Raw genomic sequence first — 15,184 nt, 5'->3', positions numbered from 1 at the left:
TGAGCAGTGTTTTCTGCCTGGGTTCCATGCTTTCTGTCTATTCCTGAGTTCAGCCTCATGCCTCCCAATGGGCCTGTATGTTCCAGACGTTATCAGCTTTCCTGCTTTGGAGTGGGGGCTGGGCTTTGAGCAGTGAACAAAACTAGCTCCCTGCCCATCTGCTAGTCTTTTGCTGGCTGCCCAGCCTGAAAGGCAGTGACTAGGGCTGTCAGGGAGGGGGACACATTCCCCAGAGGCTCCTAGAGACATACAGCCTTTCAGGGCTAGGGGTGGGAACCTCATTAGAATGAGAATCAGGTCTTTTCTGTCTCTGTGGGTTGGTCTGAACACCGGCTCCACTAGCCCTGGCTGTGGTGGATGGCGGACCTGCAGAGAAGCTCTGCATGCTTCTTGGTGCCCCCTCCCCACCTTTCTGCATAGGGTGGCCTTTCCTAATAACCCTCCCTTGGGTGCGGACTCCCTTGGTTTCCCTGGCTCGGAACACCCTTGTTACCAGCTGCATGGTGGCCCCACAGCACTGCATCTTGCCCCTGACAGCTCTGCGTTCATCCACCATGTGAGTATGGGGAATGACCTGAGGGTACGCTCAGCTCCCCAAGGGTGCCTACCTTGGGGCCCACTCTGCATCCTCTCTCTCAGGCCTGATTCCAGTTCCCATCTCCCAGGACCCCCAGCTGGGCTAGGCCCCCTCCTTTCAGTTTTGCTGCTGCTGCTGCTGTTACTACCACCAGTGGGTGAGAAGTTGGCTCTGTCCCCAGGAGCCACCCAGAGGGGGTGGAGAAGTCTTCAGGCCTCCTGGTGGGGTCGGGTGGGGTTGGAGGGGGGTGCCCCTAGGCTCTACTCAAACCCTACCCCTCCCAGTCCAGGCTCCCAGAACAATTGCCCAGGAGGTGCCAGATACACTTAGTCCACCTGGGTGCTCAAGCGGCAGCTGCTATCCACCCACTGGCAACCTGATTGTTGGTCGTGGCCAGAGCCTTCGTACCTCATCAACCTGTGGACTCAATGGCCCTGAGCCCTACTGCATTGTCAGTCACCTGCAGGTTGGGAGGAGGGTGAGACCTCTGGATGTGATATCTTTGGGTGTTCCTGGGAGGTTTGACCTGTGGGAATTCAGGTCATTGCTGGGGGCTAGAGGGAGAGGCCTGTGCTTTGGAGTTGGGGAGACCGATCATGCATCTCCTGCCTAGTCCATCTCCTTGGACACTCCCCCAGGACTCTGAAAATTGCTTCTTTTGTGACTCTCGGGACCGGGGTGGCCATGGTATTGAGAATGTGATCTCCCGGAGTGATCCCAAAGGCAACAAGACCTGGTGGCAAGCTGCAAGTGGTGAGGGTGCTGGTGTACCTGAGTGTGGGGGTCTAGGGTCAGGGTCTGGTCACTGACCAGCCCTTGTGTTTACAGGTGTTGAGAACGTCACCATCCAGCTAGACCTTGAGGGTGCATTCTACTTTACCCACCTCATCATGACTTTCAAGGTGACCCAGTGCCCCAGCCTGAAGGCTTGTTATGTGCCTCATGTTCCGATGGCCACAGGTGATGCTTGCCCCTGGTAACCGAAGGACCCCTTCCTGTCCCCAGACTTTTCGCCCAGCGGCTCTGATCCTTGAGCGTTCAGTGGACCATGGCCAGTCCTGGCACGTGTACCGATACTTTGCCCACAACTGCTCAGGCGTCTTTCCTGGGATCCCTCCTGCCCCAGGCCACAGTGTCAGTGACCTCGTCTGTGATCAGCGTTACTCAGACATTGAGCCTCCCACTGAGGGCAAGGTCAGGCTCGGGGGTGGGGGGTGGCGGTGGGGGTGGGCCCTGGGGTGAAGCCAGAGGCTCAGATTGCTGCTTCCTCAGGTAATTTTCAAACTTCTGGACCCAGCCATTCTGGTGGAGAACCCACACAACCCCAAGACTCAGGGTAATTCATTTTGGAGCCATTCCTGTACTCCCTGCATGTGAGGACAGCCAGATGCTGGGGGGAGGGGAGGTCCTGCCTGGGTGTGTGCACCGGTGAGGCAGGGTGGTAGGCAAGCCAGCTCAGACCCCCAGCGTTGGTCCCCAGCTCTGCCCCATCAGGGACCTATCTTGTGTTCCCTGTTGTGGCCCCCATTCCTGTCCCTTCACCATTCCCCATACCTGCGCCCACTGCATAGGGACTGGCATAGGTAGCAGTTTCCATCTCTGTGCCATCACTGAACTCACTGTGGTCCTTAACACTGCTCTCCATGCCAGTCCGCAAAACTGGCCCTCATGTCTCTGCTCCTATCACCGTACCTCATAACACTCCTCTTTGTGAGCCTCCATTACTGCCCCTAGCATGGCCCCCCTCTCATTGCCCTCCCCCTTGGTTCATCATCCTAGCCTTAGTTGGTGCCCTATCACCCTGCAGCTGCCTCTAGATGATGCCAGGGTGTCTCTGGGGGTGACCTTGTAAAGCAGAAATCTTGCTGAAGGGCAAGAGAAACAATCATAATCCAACAGGGTGGCCCAGAGCCAGGCCAGGCAAGTATCACAGCAGGAGGACAAGCCCCAAACTAGCTTTTCCTCTACTCTCTCTGCCCACCTTGACTGTGATTATTACCAGCTACTCACCCTGAACCCCCACATTAGGTCCTTGAGCAGCTGTTGCCCGTTCCTTTGATCAGGAGAAAAGGGAAATGTGGCAAAGGAGAGAGAGATACAGGAGGTAGCCTAGGCCAGGTAACTGACGTAGCAGTGGAGCAGAAAGAGGAGCCATGGACCATCCATGTGCGCATTTAACAAGCGCCCCGCTGTGTGTAAGGTATCTTCCGGGCAGGGCTCGGTGGGGAGCAGACAGACAAGGTTGCTGTCTTCTGGAAACTGACATAAAAGTGAGACAGACCATTGATAAATAAGCAAACTAATGCCTCATGTGGTTTGGATGACAAGCTGGGGAATGGAATCCTTTATTGCACTGGGGAAGCAGGTTTCAAGTATCTGGAGATGCCAGAATGGGATGTCCAGGAAGCAGTGGGATATATAGGTCTCAGCTCAGGAGTGATGTCAGGGCTGGAGCAGTGCAGAGATAGAATTAGCACCATTAGGCCATGGCCATCCTAAAATGGTGTACCCAGAGGAGCAGGGGTGGGAAAGCCCCACAGCAGGGGTGCTGGGGGTGCTGGAGGAGGTGGTTGCAGTGATCCAGAGAGGGGAGGGGCCCCCCATTCCTTTGCCTCAATCCCAGCCAGAGAGGAAAGATGAGCAGCACACCTGACATCTCACAATCTTGTCTCCAGAGCTCCTGCATGTGACTAACCTCCGTGTGAACTTCTCCAAACTGCACACACTGGGTGACAGGCCCCCGGGGGACCTCAAGGGACACCCTTTCTACTACTATGCCCTCTATGAGCTCGTGGCCAGAGGCAGCTGCCTGTGCCATGGCCATGCCTCTGAGTGCAGGCCTGCACCTGGGGCTCCAGCCAACGTGGAAGGCATGGTGAGCACCACAGGAGGGGCGTCCCGGGGTTGGCAGGGTAGGCAAGCTGGGGGGCTGGGGCAGACTCGTCTTGCCCTCGTTCCTGCCAGGTGCATGGCCTTTGTGTCTGCCGCCATCACACAGCTGGTACCCACTGTGAGCGCTGCCAGGACCTGTACCAGGACCACCCATGGCATGCAGCAGAGCCTGGGCACCCCCATGCCTGCCAGGGTAGGTGCCACAACCTATTCCACCTGGCCTTTCTGGCCATGAGTCAGCCCACTCCATATCCACCTTCCTTGTTCTGCCCTAGAATGCAAGTGCCATGGGCATGCCCGCAGTTGTCACTTTGACATGGCCCTGTATTTGGCATCCGGCAATATGAGTGGAGGTGTGTGTGACGCGTGTCAGCACAACACAGCTGGGCGCCACTGTGAGCTCTGCCAGCCTTTCTTCCATCGAGATCCCCAAGAAGATCTCCGTTCCCTTCGCTCCTGCAAACGTGAGCCCTCCAATCCTGACTCTACCCCCACCAATCCTTCCACCCCATGGTGATTTCTGACCTAACTCTGTCCTCTGATTCCCGATCCAGCCTGTGACTGTGACCCTGTGGGTGCCCTGGAAGGGGGTTTGTGTGATGCCCACACAGATGAGACCCATGGCCTCCTCTCTGGGCAGTGTCGCTGCAAAGTAAACGTCTGGGGCAAGCGCTGTGACTCCTGCCGGCCCGGTCACTATGGCCTGAGCCTTACCCAGTCAGAGGGCTGCCAGCGTGAGTGACCCTAAGAGTGGACCCCCTCATGTCCTTGCTCTGTCCCCAATCACTGCCCTGATAGCTCATGCACCCACCTACCTCCGCAGTAGTCCCATTAGCACCCTGAGAAACCTGTGCCTTAGCCTGCAGGTGTGACCCCCGGGGCCGAGTCCCTGGCACTCATGCCTGTGATCCCTCTAGTGGTGCCTGTCACTGCAAACGCTTTGTCTCTGGGCGGGACTGCAGTCGTTGTCTGGTGAGTCTTGACCAACCTTCTGATTTGGCCTTGGGCACTGTGCTTCCAGAAGCTGACCAATATAAGGCTATACTCAGTGTGACTGTGGACTGAGCCTTGCACATGGGTGATGCCCTCCTGACCTGGTCACCAGGGTCAGCGTCACCTTGGCTAGCTGAAGCAGCACATGCCCTCAGGCAGAAACTTGGGAAAGAGGGGAAAAGGCAATTAAATGAGCTATAGCAGGATATACATGGTGTTGAAAGATATTTCACAGCAAACATGCTTGAAGGAAGATTCAGTCCAAGGAACAACTCTGTCCCTTCTTGCCTCTCCTTGAACAATACAAACCCTTTAACTTTGGCTTGAACCCTGGCCATGTGCTCTTTCCCCTTACCTCCCCTCCCTGAGCCTGCAGGACACCAGAGTCTCCGCTTCCCCTCAGCCACAGGCAGAGGGGGTCAAGTCCCACACTCAGCCTCCTTCCTCCTGCAACAGGCAGTTTCATCCATGACCTTGCGGGCCCCCAAACCCAACCCCAACCCCGTTCAGATCTTCCTTTCCTTCCTCCACCACCCCGTCTCTCTTACAGCCCGAGTTCTGGGGTCTGAGCAGTGACTCTCTAGGTTGCCGGCCCTGTGACTGTGACTTTGGGGGTGCCTACAGCAACAGGTACAAGTTGGAGCCTAGGAGTGGGGTCAAGTGGCAAGAATCGGATGTTGATTCTGTCCCCTCCCCGCCCCTGTGCTTGCTCAGGTGTTCTTCAGGGGAGGGCCGCTGTCTGTGCCGTCCCCATCTCCGTGGCCGTCGCTGCCACGAACTCCAATCTGGGTACTTCTGTGCTGCCCTCAACCAGGCCACTGCTGAAGCCGAGCTTGGCCAGAGCCTCGAGCCAGCTGACCCTCGGCTGCCTGTGAGTATCCAGGAGGGGCAGAGGCAGGAAGAAATTAGGACTCAGACCTTGGGGCTCAGGGGGCTGGGGGGTGGAGGGAATATCCAGAGAGATCTGGTTGGAAGAAGAGGCTGGCAAGGTCAAGAAGGTGAGGAGTCCAGGTCCAGGTGGGGGTGTCAGCATGCTCAGAGGCTCAGTGTCTTGGACAGAGCCCGTATTCCCAGGACAGTGTGGGAAAGGACCGGGCCAGAATGTTGGGGGACACTGATATCCCACTTGCCCCCAGGGAGACCCCAGGCCTGTTCCTCCCCACTGTACACAAGCCCCAGGCACCTCCCCTCGTTGGCTCCGGCCCCGACTTCGGAGACAGCGTGACCCTCGATGTGCCCTCCACCCTGCCAGGCGAGCTGGCTACAGCCTCCAGCTGCCCAAAGCTAGGAATCTGAGGAGCAGGGTAAAGTCACTGGCCACTAGGGTCTTAGTAGGGATGGGGCCCAAGCCCTGGGGTTATGGGTCTCTGAGGTCTTGGGGGAAGTGCACCCTAGTCTTGAGGGTTCTAGGTCCTGGAGCGGCTTGGGCCTGGGAGTCCATCTCATATCCAGGTCCCAGAGGTGCCCGACGCCCTGCACCTGGGAACTGGCTCCCCACTGGGGACTGGCCTGGACTTTGCACGTGTGCTCGATGGGGCGGGCCTCTCTCTGCTGGCTCCCACCGTGCCTCGTGCCCTGGAGTATGACATTGTCCTGCACTATGAGACCCAGGTCAGCGGCATGGGTGCCAGGCGGGTGGGTGGTGCTGGGTGGTGGGTAGGGGCAGTTCTATGACTGCTGACCCCTGACCCTAGGCACCTGAAGACTGGCAGGCATTGGTCAGTGTCCGTGCCCAATCTCTGCCCAGCAGCACTCGCTGTGCCCACCCCCTGCCCTCAGAGCAGCTGTTCCAGGCCGCCTTGACCCACGCACACAGGTAGGCAGGACCTTTTGACCCCCAAAACCAAGACCCTATTATGCTGCCAACACATTTGAAGCAACACGTGGACAAAGTGGGAAATTCCCACTATGGAACATCGCCATGCCATAGAAGGTCGAAACCAGGACTTCATCTAGCAGAGCAGGGTTTAAGAAGCTGGCCCTTTGCCATTGGCCGTATGATGAAATGTTGGACCCAATCACTGCACGATGGAAATGGGGTACCCCTGGACCACTGGGTCATGACCTCCGTGTCCCAGCCTTACTCCTCTCCCGCCTCTCCGCAGAGCTGTGGTCCTATCCAGACCTTTCTGCTTTGAACCAGGAACACGCTACTCTGTGACCCTGCGGCTGTGGCGGACCAAAGGGGTGCGGAGGCCTGAGGGAGGCATCATCCTTCTGGATTCGGTGAGATCCTAGGGGCTCCTCCCCACATCGGGAGGAGACACAGGTTACAGCAGACAATACGGGCTGAGGCGACGGGAGTCACGGAGGCCCAGAGTTTCAAAGGCAGGCACCAGGAGAGGGGCTTAACCTTTATCCCGGGATAGTGGGAGCCATGGAAGGAACTCAGAAGAGAAGAGATGGGGGGAGGATGGGTTGTTGGGGGGAGGCTGCTACAATGATTCTGAGTGAGAGGGAGGGGAAACAGACTCAGAGGAGTGGCAAAGGGGCGAGAAGGTGTTGTGAGGGCCAGTGCAAGGAAGGGTAGTGGGTAGTAGATGTTAGGGACCGGGGCTGGGTTCATTGTCCCCTGCCTGCCACCCTCCACCCTCCTACCAGATTGTGCTTCTGCCACGGGTGAAGGAGTTGCCTGGGCTAAGATCGGTGGACCCCGGGGCCACAGGGCGCTTACAGGAGCTGCACAAAGCGGGCTGCATGGAGGCTGCAAGGACAGGCCTCCCCAGCACCATGCCTGAGGCCTGTGCCCGCCTCGCCTGCAGCATCTCGGCCCTGCTCCATGGGGGTGGCCTCCGTGAGTGTGTGCTCCTAGCTCGAGGGGGCTGCAGGACAGGGGTTACAGGAGGCGCTGTGAGGTTCATCTGATCTTGCCTTTTCTCCTGCCAGCATGTGAGTGCCACCCCCAGGGTTCACTGAGTACTGAGTGTGCCCTGCTGGGTGGGCAGTGCCCCTGCCGTCCTAACATCATTGGCCGTACCTGTGACCGCTGTGTGCCTGGAACATATGGCTTCGGTCCCACTGGCTGCAGTGGTGAGCCTCAGGGCCAGTAGGTGTGGGTGTGGGGTGTGGGACCAGCACCTTCTTTCTCTGCATGGCTTGATTGCCCTGTCATTCCCCACAGAGTGCCGCTGCCACTCCGAGGGTGCCACCAGTGCGGTCTGTAACCCTATGAGCGGGCAGTGCATGTGCCGGGCAGGCCTTGCTGGCCGCCGCTGTGACCACTGCCTCCCTGGCCGGTGGGGCTTTCCACACTGCCAGCCCTGTGCCTGCAATGGGCATGCTGAGTTGTGCCACCCACTTACAGGCGTCTGCCAGGCCTGCAACGGAGCCACGGCAGGCCGGCACTGTGAGAAGTGAGTGCTGCCCCTGGAAGGGTTGGGTAAGAGTAAGGATGAGGGCGCCAGGCCCATGCCATGCGCTACTGCCCCCAGGTGCATGGACGGCTACTATGGAGACCCCACCCTGGGCTCAGGCCAGCAGTGCCGGCCCTGCCTCTGTCCTGGGCACCCTGGCTCTGGCTTCTATCATGGGACTTCCTGCCATGTGGACAGCGCGAGTGGACGTGTCCTGTGCCTGTGCGCACCTGGCTATGCAGGTGAGGCATGTGGCAAACCCATGGCCCTGCTCACTTGTTCATAATCCCATCAGGCCCATGAGGCAAATCTTTGCTGATGCCAGATGCCACCCCTGTTAAGTCGCAGGCCAGGCATCTCTCCTTAAGGGGTTCCCATAGAGGGGAGGGAGGGTCAAATGGGAGGAATTACAGGCATGGAACTTGTTAATGTCTCCTGCTGTCTTGGCACACCTTGGACTTTCTGGCTGGGTATGAGGGACCATCGTCCCCAAGGGTACAGGAAGACGCCTGAAGATGATCTACACCCCCTCAATCTCTCCAGGGCCCCGCTGTGACCGCTGTTCCTCTGGCTACTTTGGGCGCCCTTGGCCAGGAGAAGACCCCAGGAGGAGTTCCTGCCGGCCCTGCCAATGCAACAACAATATTGATCCCCGTGATCCTGCTGCCTGCGACCCCCACAGTGGGCACTGCCAGCGTTGTCTGCACTACAGCCACGGCCCTGGCTGTGCCCACTGCAGGCCTGGCTTCCATGGCAGTGCCCTGCGCCCAGGGGGCTGCAGGCGTGAGTGTGTGGGTGGAGTGGATGAGGCCATCCCAAGGTGGGTGGGTGGGTTCTCTTTCCTCCACCCATGCCAAGCCCTTCCTCTCCCCAGGCTGCAGCTGTGACTCCCGGGGCACTATCCCTGTGAGGTGCCCACCTGGGGCTGAAGCCTGCTTCTGCAACCAGGTCAGCGGGCAGTGCCCCTGCCGCCCCCACACACTGGGGCGGGACTGTAGCCGTTGTGCCCCCCTCTTCTGGAACCTGGGGGGGCCTCGGGGCTGCGAGCCCTGCAGCTGCCATGCCCAGCACGCTTTGCAGCCAGTGTGCCATCCAGTGAGTGAGTCTATGTTGCATATAATATGTGGCAGTGACCAGGTGTGAGTGAATGTGTGTGTGCCTATGACAGGGTGTAACATGGCTGGTGTGAGTGTTCATGTGACCACCAGCACCGGGATACCTGTGGCCGCAAGCAGCTGTGTGAATCTATGCTCTTGTGGGATATTAACTATGAGCTAGTGGCCACGCCTGGGGAGAGCAGACACAAGCGTGCATGTGCCTGACCCTGTGTGCAGCCCTGCCTTAGCATGTGGGTGAGCCACTGTGAGCAGGTCATAGCAAGTAGAATGAATGTGGTGGGGGAGGTGGGGGCTGGGAAGGAGGCTGAGGAGACATAGGCAGAGGGTGAGGATTGGGAGCTGGTGCTGCAGACAGAGCTGGTCATGGGAAGTGTGCGTTTCTAGGAAGAGAGTGGGCAGCCACTGAGGAGGTGAGGCCTGAGGTGTGTCCTGTGTCCTTGGGGAGGAGATGGTGGCAGTCAGGTGAAGGAGGCATGGGGGTGAGGGTACAGAGACAGTGGGATATTTGACTCAGGACACGGAGTAGCAAGGGGCAGCAGGTCAAGAATTGAGAACCCAGAGGGTCTGTGGAAGTTGAGGCTGGCAATGTGGGAAGGTAGGGGCTGGCCAAAGGGGCAGGAAGGGAGAAACCCTTGGCTAAGGCAAGTGTGGGTGCTGCCTGCAACAGAAGCAGGGCTGACAGGAAGGCAGGGTGTTGGGGTGTGCTGGGGTGTCCTCAGGTGTGCTGGGTGTGCAGATACTGCCTCTGAGTATGTGTGTCCTCTGTGTGTCCCTGAGGAGGCTCCTGCTTCCTGCCGACAGGTCTACACTCTCTTCCCTCAGGTCACTGGTCAATGTCCCTGCCGGGCAGGATTTGGGGGCCGCACATGCTCCCGGTGTCAGGATGGGTACTGGGGTGATCCAGAGCAGGAGTGCAGAGGTGAGAGGGGCACTCATGTGCTCTATCCCCAGGGCCGAGGCTGCCCTGAAGAAGCCACTCAGCATGGAGTAGCAGGGGACAGTGGGTTTTTCCTGAGGGAGACCACAGTATGCTTATTGCTGTTTGCTCCCAAACTTCAGGAAATACTTGTGAAGACAGCTATAGGGAAACAGTGTTGGCAAAACCAGGTGGGGCAGACCTGCAAAGTGGACACCTCGGGTGGCTCTTTCCTGACCCTGCCTGTCAGGCTTGGCCCTAGTGGACTTCTGACTGGGTGTAGAGCCCCTGCGTCCCTGTGCTGTTTTCCTGCCCAAAGGCTGCCATGCAGATGGCTTCTCTGGGTAGATGGCAATGTCAGACAGTTCTGAGCAGTGGCTTGGGTGAGGGCTGGTGTGCACCTGCACTCTCACAGGGCCATCCTCCCACGGGCTGCTTCTTGGAGGCAAGGCGAGGCGAGGCAAAGCTGAGTGCTGCCTGCAACCTGCAACCTGCCCTGACCCCTTTTTTCCCCTACAGCGTGTGCCTGTGACCCACAGGGCTCCATCTCGCCCAGCTGTGACCCACACACCGGTGCCTGCCTCTGCAGAGAGGGTATCTCAGGGCCGAGGTGCCAGGCATGTGCCCGTGGCTCCAGAGGTGGCTTCCCACACTGCATGTCCTGCCCTACCTGTTTCACCTCCTGGGACCAACGCCTGGCTGTGCTTCAGCTGCAGCTGGAAGCTGTGGCCCAGGAGGTGGCTGCCCTACGTCAGGGGATGCCTGGCTGGTGTTCTAAGGGCAAGGGTAGACACCAGCAGGCCCTGGAGGGGGTACTCCAGAAGGCACAGATGCTCTTGGAATCTCCTTCACCCACTGTGGGGACCCTTCAGCAACTTACAGAGTGGACAGCTGGACTCAGGCAAGGGGCCTGTGGTCAGTAGGGAAGAGGTCTCTAGCTAGTTTCCCGGGGTCAGGGATTCAGAGTGCCACAGGGTGGCCTGTATGAGTCCTGGGTCTGGGAGTCAGGTGGGTTTTCTTGAGTGAGGAATCATGGAGGAGAGGACATCTTCAGCCACATTGATGCTCCGTTTTTCCGCAGAATGGAAATGGCTGCACTGGCCCAGACACTGTGGACCCCAGGACAGGTTGTGGCAGAAAGTGAGCCACGGGTTAGGAGGCAGTGTGAACGCCTGGAAGAATTATCCCGGGAGCTAGACTGTGTCAAGGGCTTGGTCTGGTCCAAGAGGACCACAAGAGTCCAAGGTGAGGCCAGATGGGCAAGTGGGTGGACAGCAGGTGAGGGCAGGGGCTAGGTTGGGTCAGGAGGAGAGGACCAGGTACCATTGCTTATGTATCTAGGGAACCTAGAGGCTGCCCCAGCCAGTGGGGCCCTAAGCCACCCTCTGTCTATCCTTCCCATCTTCTGCAGATGCTGAGGCCCAGGTCTCCTCAGCTGCCCTACTTTCCCAGGAGGCCATGCTTGGGGCCCAGATCGTGGCCACACTTGGAGGACCAAACAGCATCCTGGGACAGGCCCGAGAGGCCCAGCGATGGACAGAGCAGCTTCTATGGGAGACAGGCCAGCCTACAGGGACAGCTGTGTGGGAGCTGAAACTGAAGGGGCTGGTCAACAGGGTCCAGATGCTGCATCCACAGCTTCTGAGACTCCTAGTCAGAGCTGGAGTGGTGGGTGGAGATATGGATCACTGGGGGGGGGGGGGTTTGCCAAGGTGAGGACTGTCCCTTAGGGGTAACCTGCGTATAGATCAGTAGGGGATCTGGGATGTGCTTTCTGGATTTCCTATCTTGTTTGCAGGAATGCAGGGGTCAGGGCCCTGGGCTGGCCTGTGTTCCTGTACTCTGTGATGTTTCCCCTTGCCCTGGGACTCTGCCTACTGCCCACTGGGCTCTGGTTGTCTCCCGCAATACCTCCTATAGCCTGGACATAGCAATCACGGCCTTGGAGCAGCACCAGCAACTGGTACAAAGCTATAGGAGCCATGGATGGGAGCCATGGGGGAGACTTAGGGGATCACAGTTTGGCCATTGAGTTACAGGAGACACATTTCACATCTGACCCATCCCTACCAGCTGCAGCAAATCCAGGCTACAGCAAGCTCCACGGGGATCCAGGCCCGGGAGACATGGCATCGTGCAAGGGGGCCCTGGGGTGCAGCCACCATGGCCCCTGTGCAAGCTACTGTGCATATGATCCAGCGTTTCCTCTTGGGTACTTGTCTGTTTGTGTGTCTATTCACAGCTGTGGACAAGGCAGGCTGGCACTCAGGTCACTGCTGTGACACTCCTTCCAGAATGAGGAATACCCAGAAGGGCTGACCAGGGGTCAGGTGGGAGCATTAGTGTGCTGGCTGCGGATCTGGGGAACTGACTATAATGTTTGTCAGTTTTCATGGTGTTAGTAATCCTACCATGGCTGACTGCAGTCTACCTACCATTTAACAACTGATTCACAAAAGTCCTGAAAATGTAATACTTGTCTCTTTTAAGCCTCCAGCATACCATGCAGCCATATTAGAGGCAGAGTCAGTGAGATGTTAGGGTCAGGGTTCGTGGGGTCATGGATCAGAGTTCACATCCAAATTCCCTGTACCCATCCCCACAGATGAAGGTGCAGATGCTATGAGTGTGGAGCTGGTGGCATGGCGTGGGCTGGCAGTGCCCCTCCCCCAGGGTGGCGCAGCAGGCATTGCTCTCCTCCTGGATCAGATCCAGAGTGCCCTCCCTGCACCAGACACTGGAGTCCAGAAGCTGCCCAAAGCTGAAGGTGTCCTCCATCGGGCACAGCAGACCAGGTGAAGGGCCAGGAGGCCGGAGGTAGAGGTCAGAGGATGGGGAGGAAAGGGATACCCTTCTGATCATCTGCACCTTTCAGGGAAGGGACAGCCAGGGCCCAGGACCAAGCACTGGATGTTCAGGGGATGCTGGCTGAGGCGGGAACTCACACAAGGGCAGCAGAGCAAGGGCTGCAGGCAGCAAAACAGACACTTGGAGGCCTGGAGGCCAGTGTACAGGAGGTGATAACTCCATGTACCCCTCAGCTCCCTGCACCTCTTGTTCAGTGGCTGCTGTGGTCCCATTGTCCTCCTGAGGTCCTTGACCCACTGTGATACCATGATGCTACTAAATACCCTGACCATGTGAACACTCTACTTAGTTGCTGCCCTGCTGTGGCCTCCCTATGATCCCCTGACCTTTGCCCCAGGTGGCAGGGCGCCTGACCCAGGTGACACTGGCAGTGGACGTGACCCCGGACCTGGGGCTTCTGTCCAGTGCAGCTGTGGCTCTCAGGACCCGCTTGGCCCTGAGTCAGAGGCAGGCCCAGGAGGCAGAAGAGCGGGCAGCACATGCGATGGGCTTGGCTGAGGGCCTGGGCAAGGTGAGATGGGAGCAGTGGACATTGGGGTGTCAGGGACCCCTCTGGGACAGTGTGAAGTGGGGTTTAGGCTGGACTGGGCTATGCTGGGCTGAGGTAGGGTCTCAGTTCTAAAACCCCTTGTCCCCCAGGAACCTTGGGCAGCAATGAGTTTTGGTCTAGGTGGGGTGGGGTTTCAGGTCCAGTCCTGCTCCAGGAGTTGCAGGTGGCCCGGTTAGGTGTGGCAGAGTTGCAGGAGGGCACATATAGCCTGATGGCCACAGTGCAGGACGCAGGAGAGAGGGTACAGCGGACTCGAGCCGAGGCCCAAGAGCTGCTGAAGTGGGTGCAGGACAGCTGGAGCCGCCTGGAGGGTACGTGTCTGGGCCACAGTGGGGCGGGTACAGCATGGAGTTGGTCAAATGGGAGGGTCAGAGTCAGAGTCAGAACAGGTGTGGGAGGGTCAGGGCTGGGTCCAGGTCAGGTTTAGATTCATCTAGGGCTCAGGGCTGGGGTCAAAGTTCAGAACAGGAGGTCAGATGTAGATTAGGGTTAGAGCTTATTTAAGGATGGGGTCAAGAGTCAGGGTCCTAACAGAGATGAGGGCCAGAGGTCAGAGCCGGGCTCAGAAGATTTGTCCTCAGGGCTGGAGCGCCGCCTGGTGCAGAGTGAGCAGACACTAGGGAAGAAGGTGGCCACCCTGTGGGCCCTGGAGAAGCATGCAGCAGAGCTGCTTCAGCACCTGCAGCTGTGGGCCAGTGCCTATGCCACCTGCTGATTGCTGCCTGTGGATACCGAAAAGAGGGACTCGGACTGCCTGGGTGACTCAGAGTGATCCCAGGAATCTCCTGACCTCAAGAGACCACAGACACCGCTTTGTGCCTGCTGACCCTGAATGACCCTCATGTGTCCTCCAGTGGCCCTCTGACCTTGAGAAACCAGAGATATCATGTAAAATTCCCTGAGGCCATCTAGTGCCCCTGACCCTGATAGATCCTTATCTCTGAGTGATGTAAAATTTGGAGTCACCTTTAGTATCCCTGAGCCCCCCAGGTTGACTATGAGACCCCCAGGGTGACTGGAGATCCCTACTCCAGATAATTGGAGCGAAGTCCAGCAGATCAATGTACCTCCCCGGCCCAGAATCGCTTTGGGAAGCCTAGTGATTCCCCTGAAGAACCCAGCTTTCTTCTCTGGGCCCACAGCTCCAGGTACTCTCCACAGGGCCCCTCAGAGTAAGCCCGACTTGGCCCTACAGACCGGCAGAGTCGAGGTCCCAGCCTAGGTCCCCCGAGCCTGGGTGGGGCACAGGCTCGCAGGCAGCGCGCATTCCAGCCGGGACTCCAGCACTCCCGGCAAGCCGGAAGGTCCGGAGCGGATAAATAGACACAAGATCTGGATCTGCTCACTGCTTCTCTGGCTGGTCTGTAGTCGGCCACCCAGCACCCATTTTCATACCGGGAAACAGAGTCTGTACTCCCCTACTTGCTTTAGTGACTAGGGGAGACGGAGACCCCTAGAACCGTGCCTCAGGCTGCAAGTGGCCTTTCTCCGTCTCTCCCCCTACACTCATCTTGTCCTGTCCCCTGGCCAGGTGTCCTGAAACTTTCTACATTCCTGAATAGAGGAGGTTGACACCCCCATGTGTGTCCTCCCACAGCTGACTGATGCTGGAGCCCTGGATCTGAGCACCTAGTTGTGGTGCCTTCCACAGCACCCATGACCCTGTGGACAAAGGCTAGGTTCCACGGGCCATTTGTAGTCTCAAAGATCAGAACCCCTAGCCTTTGCTCATGCCGTGGCCCCCACTTGATGTACTCCCTAACTGCGGTGGCCTAAAGCCCCAAACCCCCTCCCCTCCCCTTGCTCTGCAGAGGTCTGGGCATTGGGGCACAATAAAAATTTGCAAGTGAGCTGACTCGGGTCTGGTTTCTAGAGTGAGCGTCTTTTTCAGAGGGGAGGGGGACCTCTGCACTGTGT

The 15,184-nt window shown here is 58.3% G+C and overlaps 1 protein-coding gene across 1 annotated transcript; it reads left to right on the top strand.

Moving 5' to 3' along the window:
- Positions 1–486: 486 nt before the first annotated feature.
- On the top strand, positions 487–15,121 carry LOC308568114 (laminin subunit beta-2-like). Its single transcript, XM_081160615.1, has 35 exons — positions 487–556; positions 640–734; positions 862–1,043; positions 1,216–1,330; positions 1,406–1,479; positions 1,583–1,771; positions 1,850–1,913; positions 3,253–3,452; positions 3,542–3,662; positions 3,745–3,933; positions 4,024–4,203; positions 4,329–4,441; positions 5,013–5,092; positions 5,177–5,333; positions 5,599–5,766; positions 5,915–6,073; positions 6,157–6,278; positions 6,568–6,688; positions 7,064–7,256; positions 7,349–7,492; positions 7,584–7,815; positions 7,894–8,057; positions 8,359–8,598; positions 8,690–8,910; positions 9,756–9,852; positions 10,369–10,750; positions 10,931–11,094; positions 11,261–11,517; positions 11,648–11,812; positions 11,923–12,061; positions 12,455–12,644; positions 12,725–12,866; positions 13,055–13,228; positions 13,422–13,578; positions 13,849–15,121. The coding sequence occupies exons 1-35, from the start codon at positions 501–503 to the stop codon at positions 13,980–13,982; spliced, it is 5,580 nt and encodes a 1,859-aa protein (XP_081016741.1). The 5' UTR covers positions 487–500; the 3' UTR covers positions 13,983–15,121.
- The last annotated feature ends 63 nt before the right edge of the window (positions 15,122–15,184 follow it).

Source organism: Miniopterus schreibersii (assembly GCF_964146895.1).
Source record: "Miniopterus schreibersii genome assembly, chromosome: 15".
In the NCBI taxonomy this organism is placed as follows: domain Eukaryota; kingdom Metazoa; phylum Chordata; class Mammalia; order Chiroptera; family Miniopteridae; genus Miniopterus; species Miniopterus schreibersii.
Note: the sequence above shows the minus strand (reverse complement) of the source record. Positions and strands in the feature narration are given on the sequence as shown.

Excerpts from the sequence above, each read along its gene's own strand:
- LOC308568114 (XM_081160615.1), top strand. The coding sequence starts at position 501 with ATGGTGGCCCCACAGCACTGCATCTTGCCCCTGACAGCTCTGCGTTCA. Across the intron at positions 1,914-3,252 it reads ACACAACCCCAAGACTCAGG|AGCTCCTGCATGTGACTAAC; the intron begins GTAATTCATTTT and ends TCTTGTCTCCAG. Across the intron at positions 12,867-13,054 it reads TGGAGGCCAGTGTACAGGAG|GTGGCAGGGCGCCTGACCCA; the intron begins GTGATAACTCCA and ends CCTTTGCCCCAG.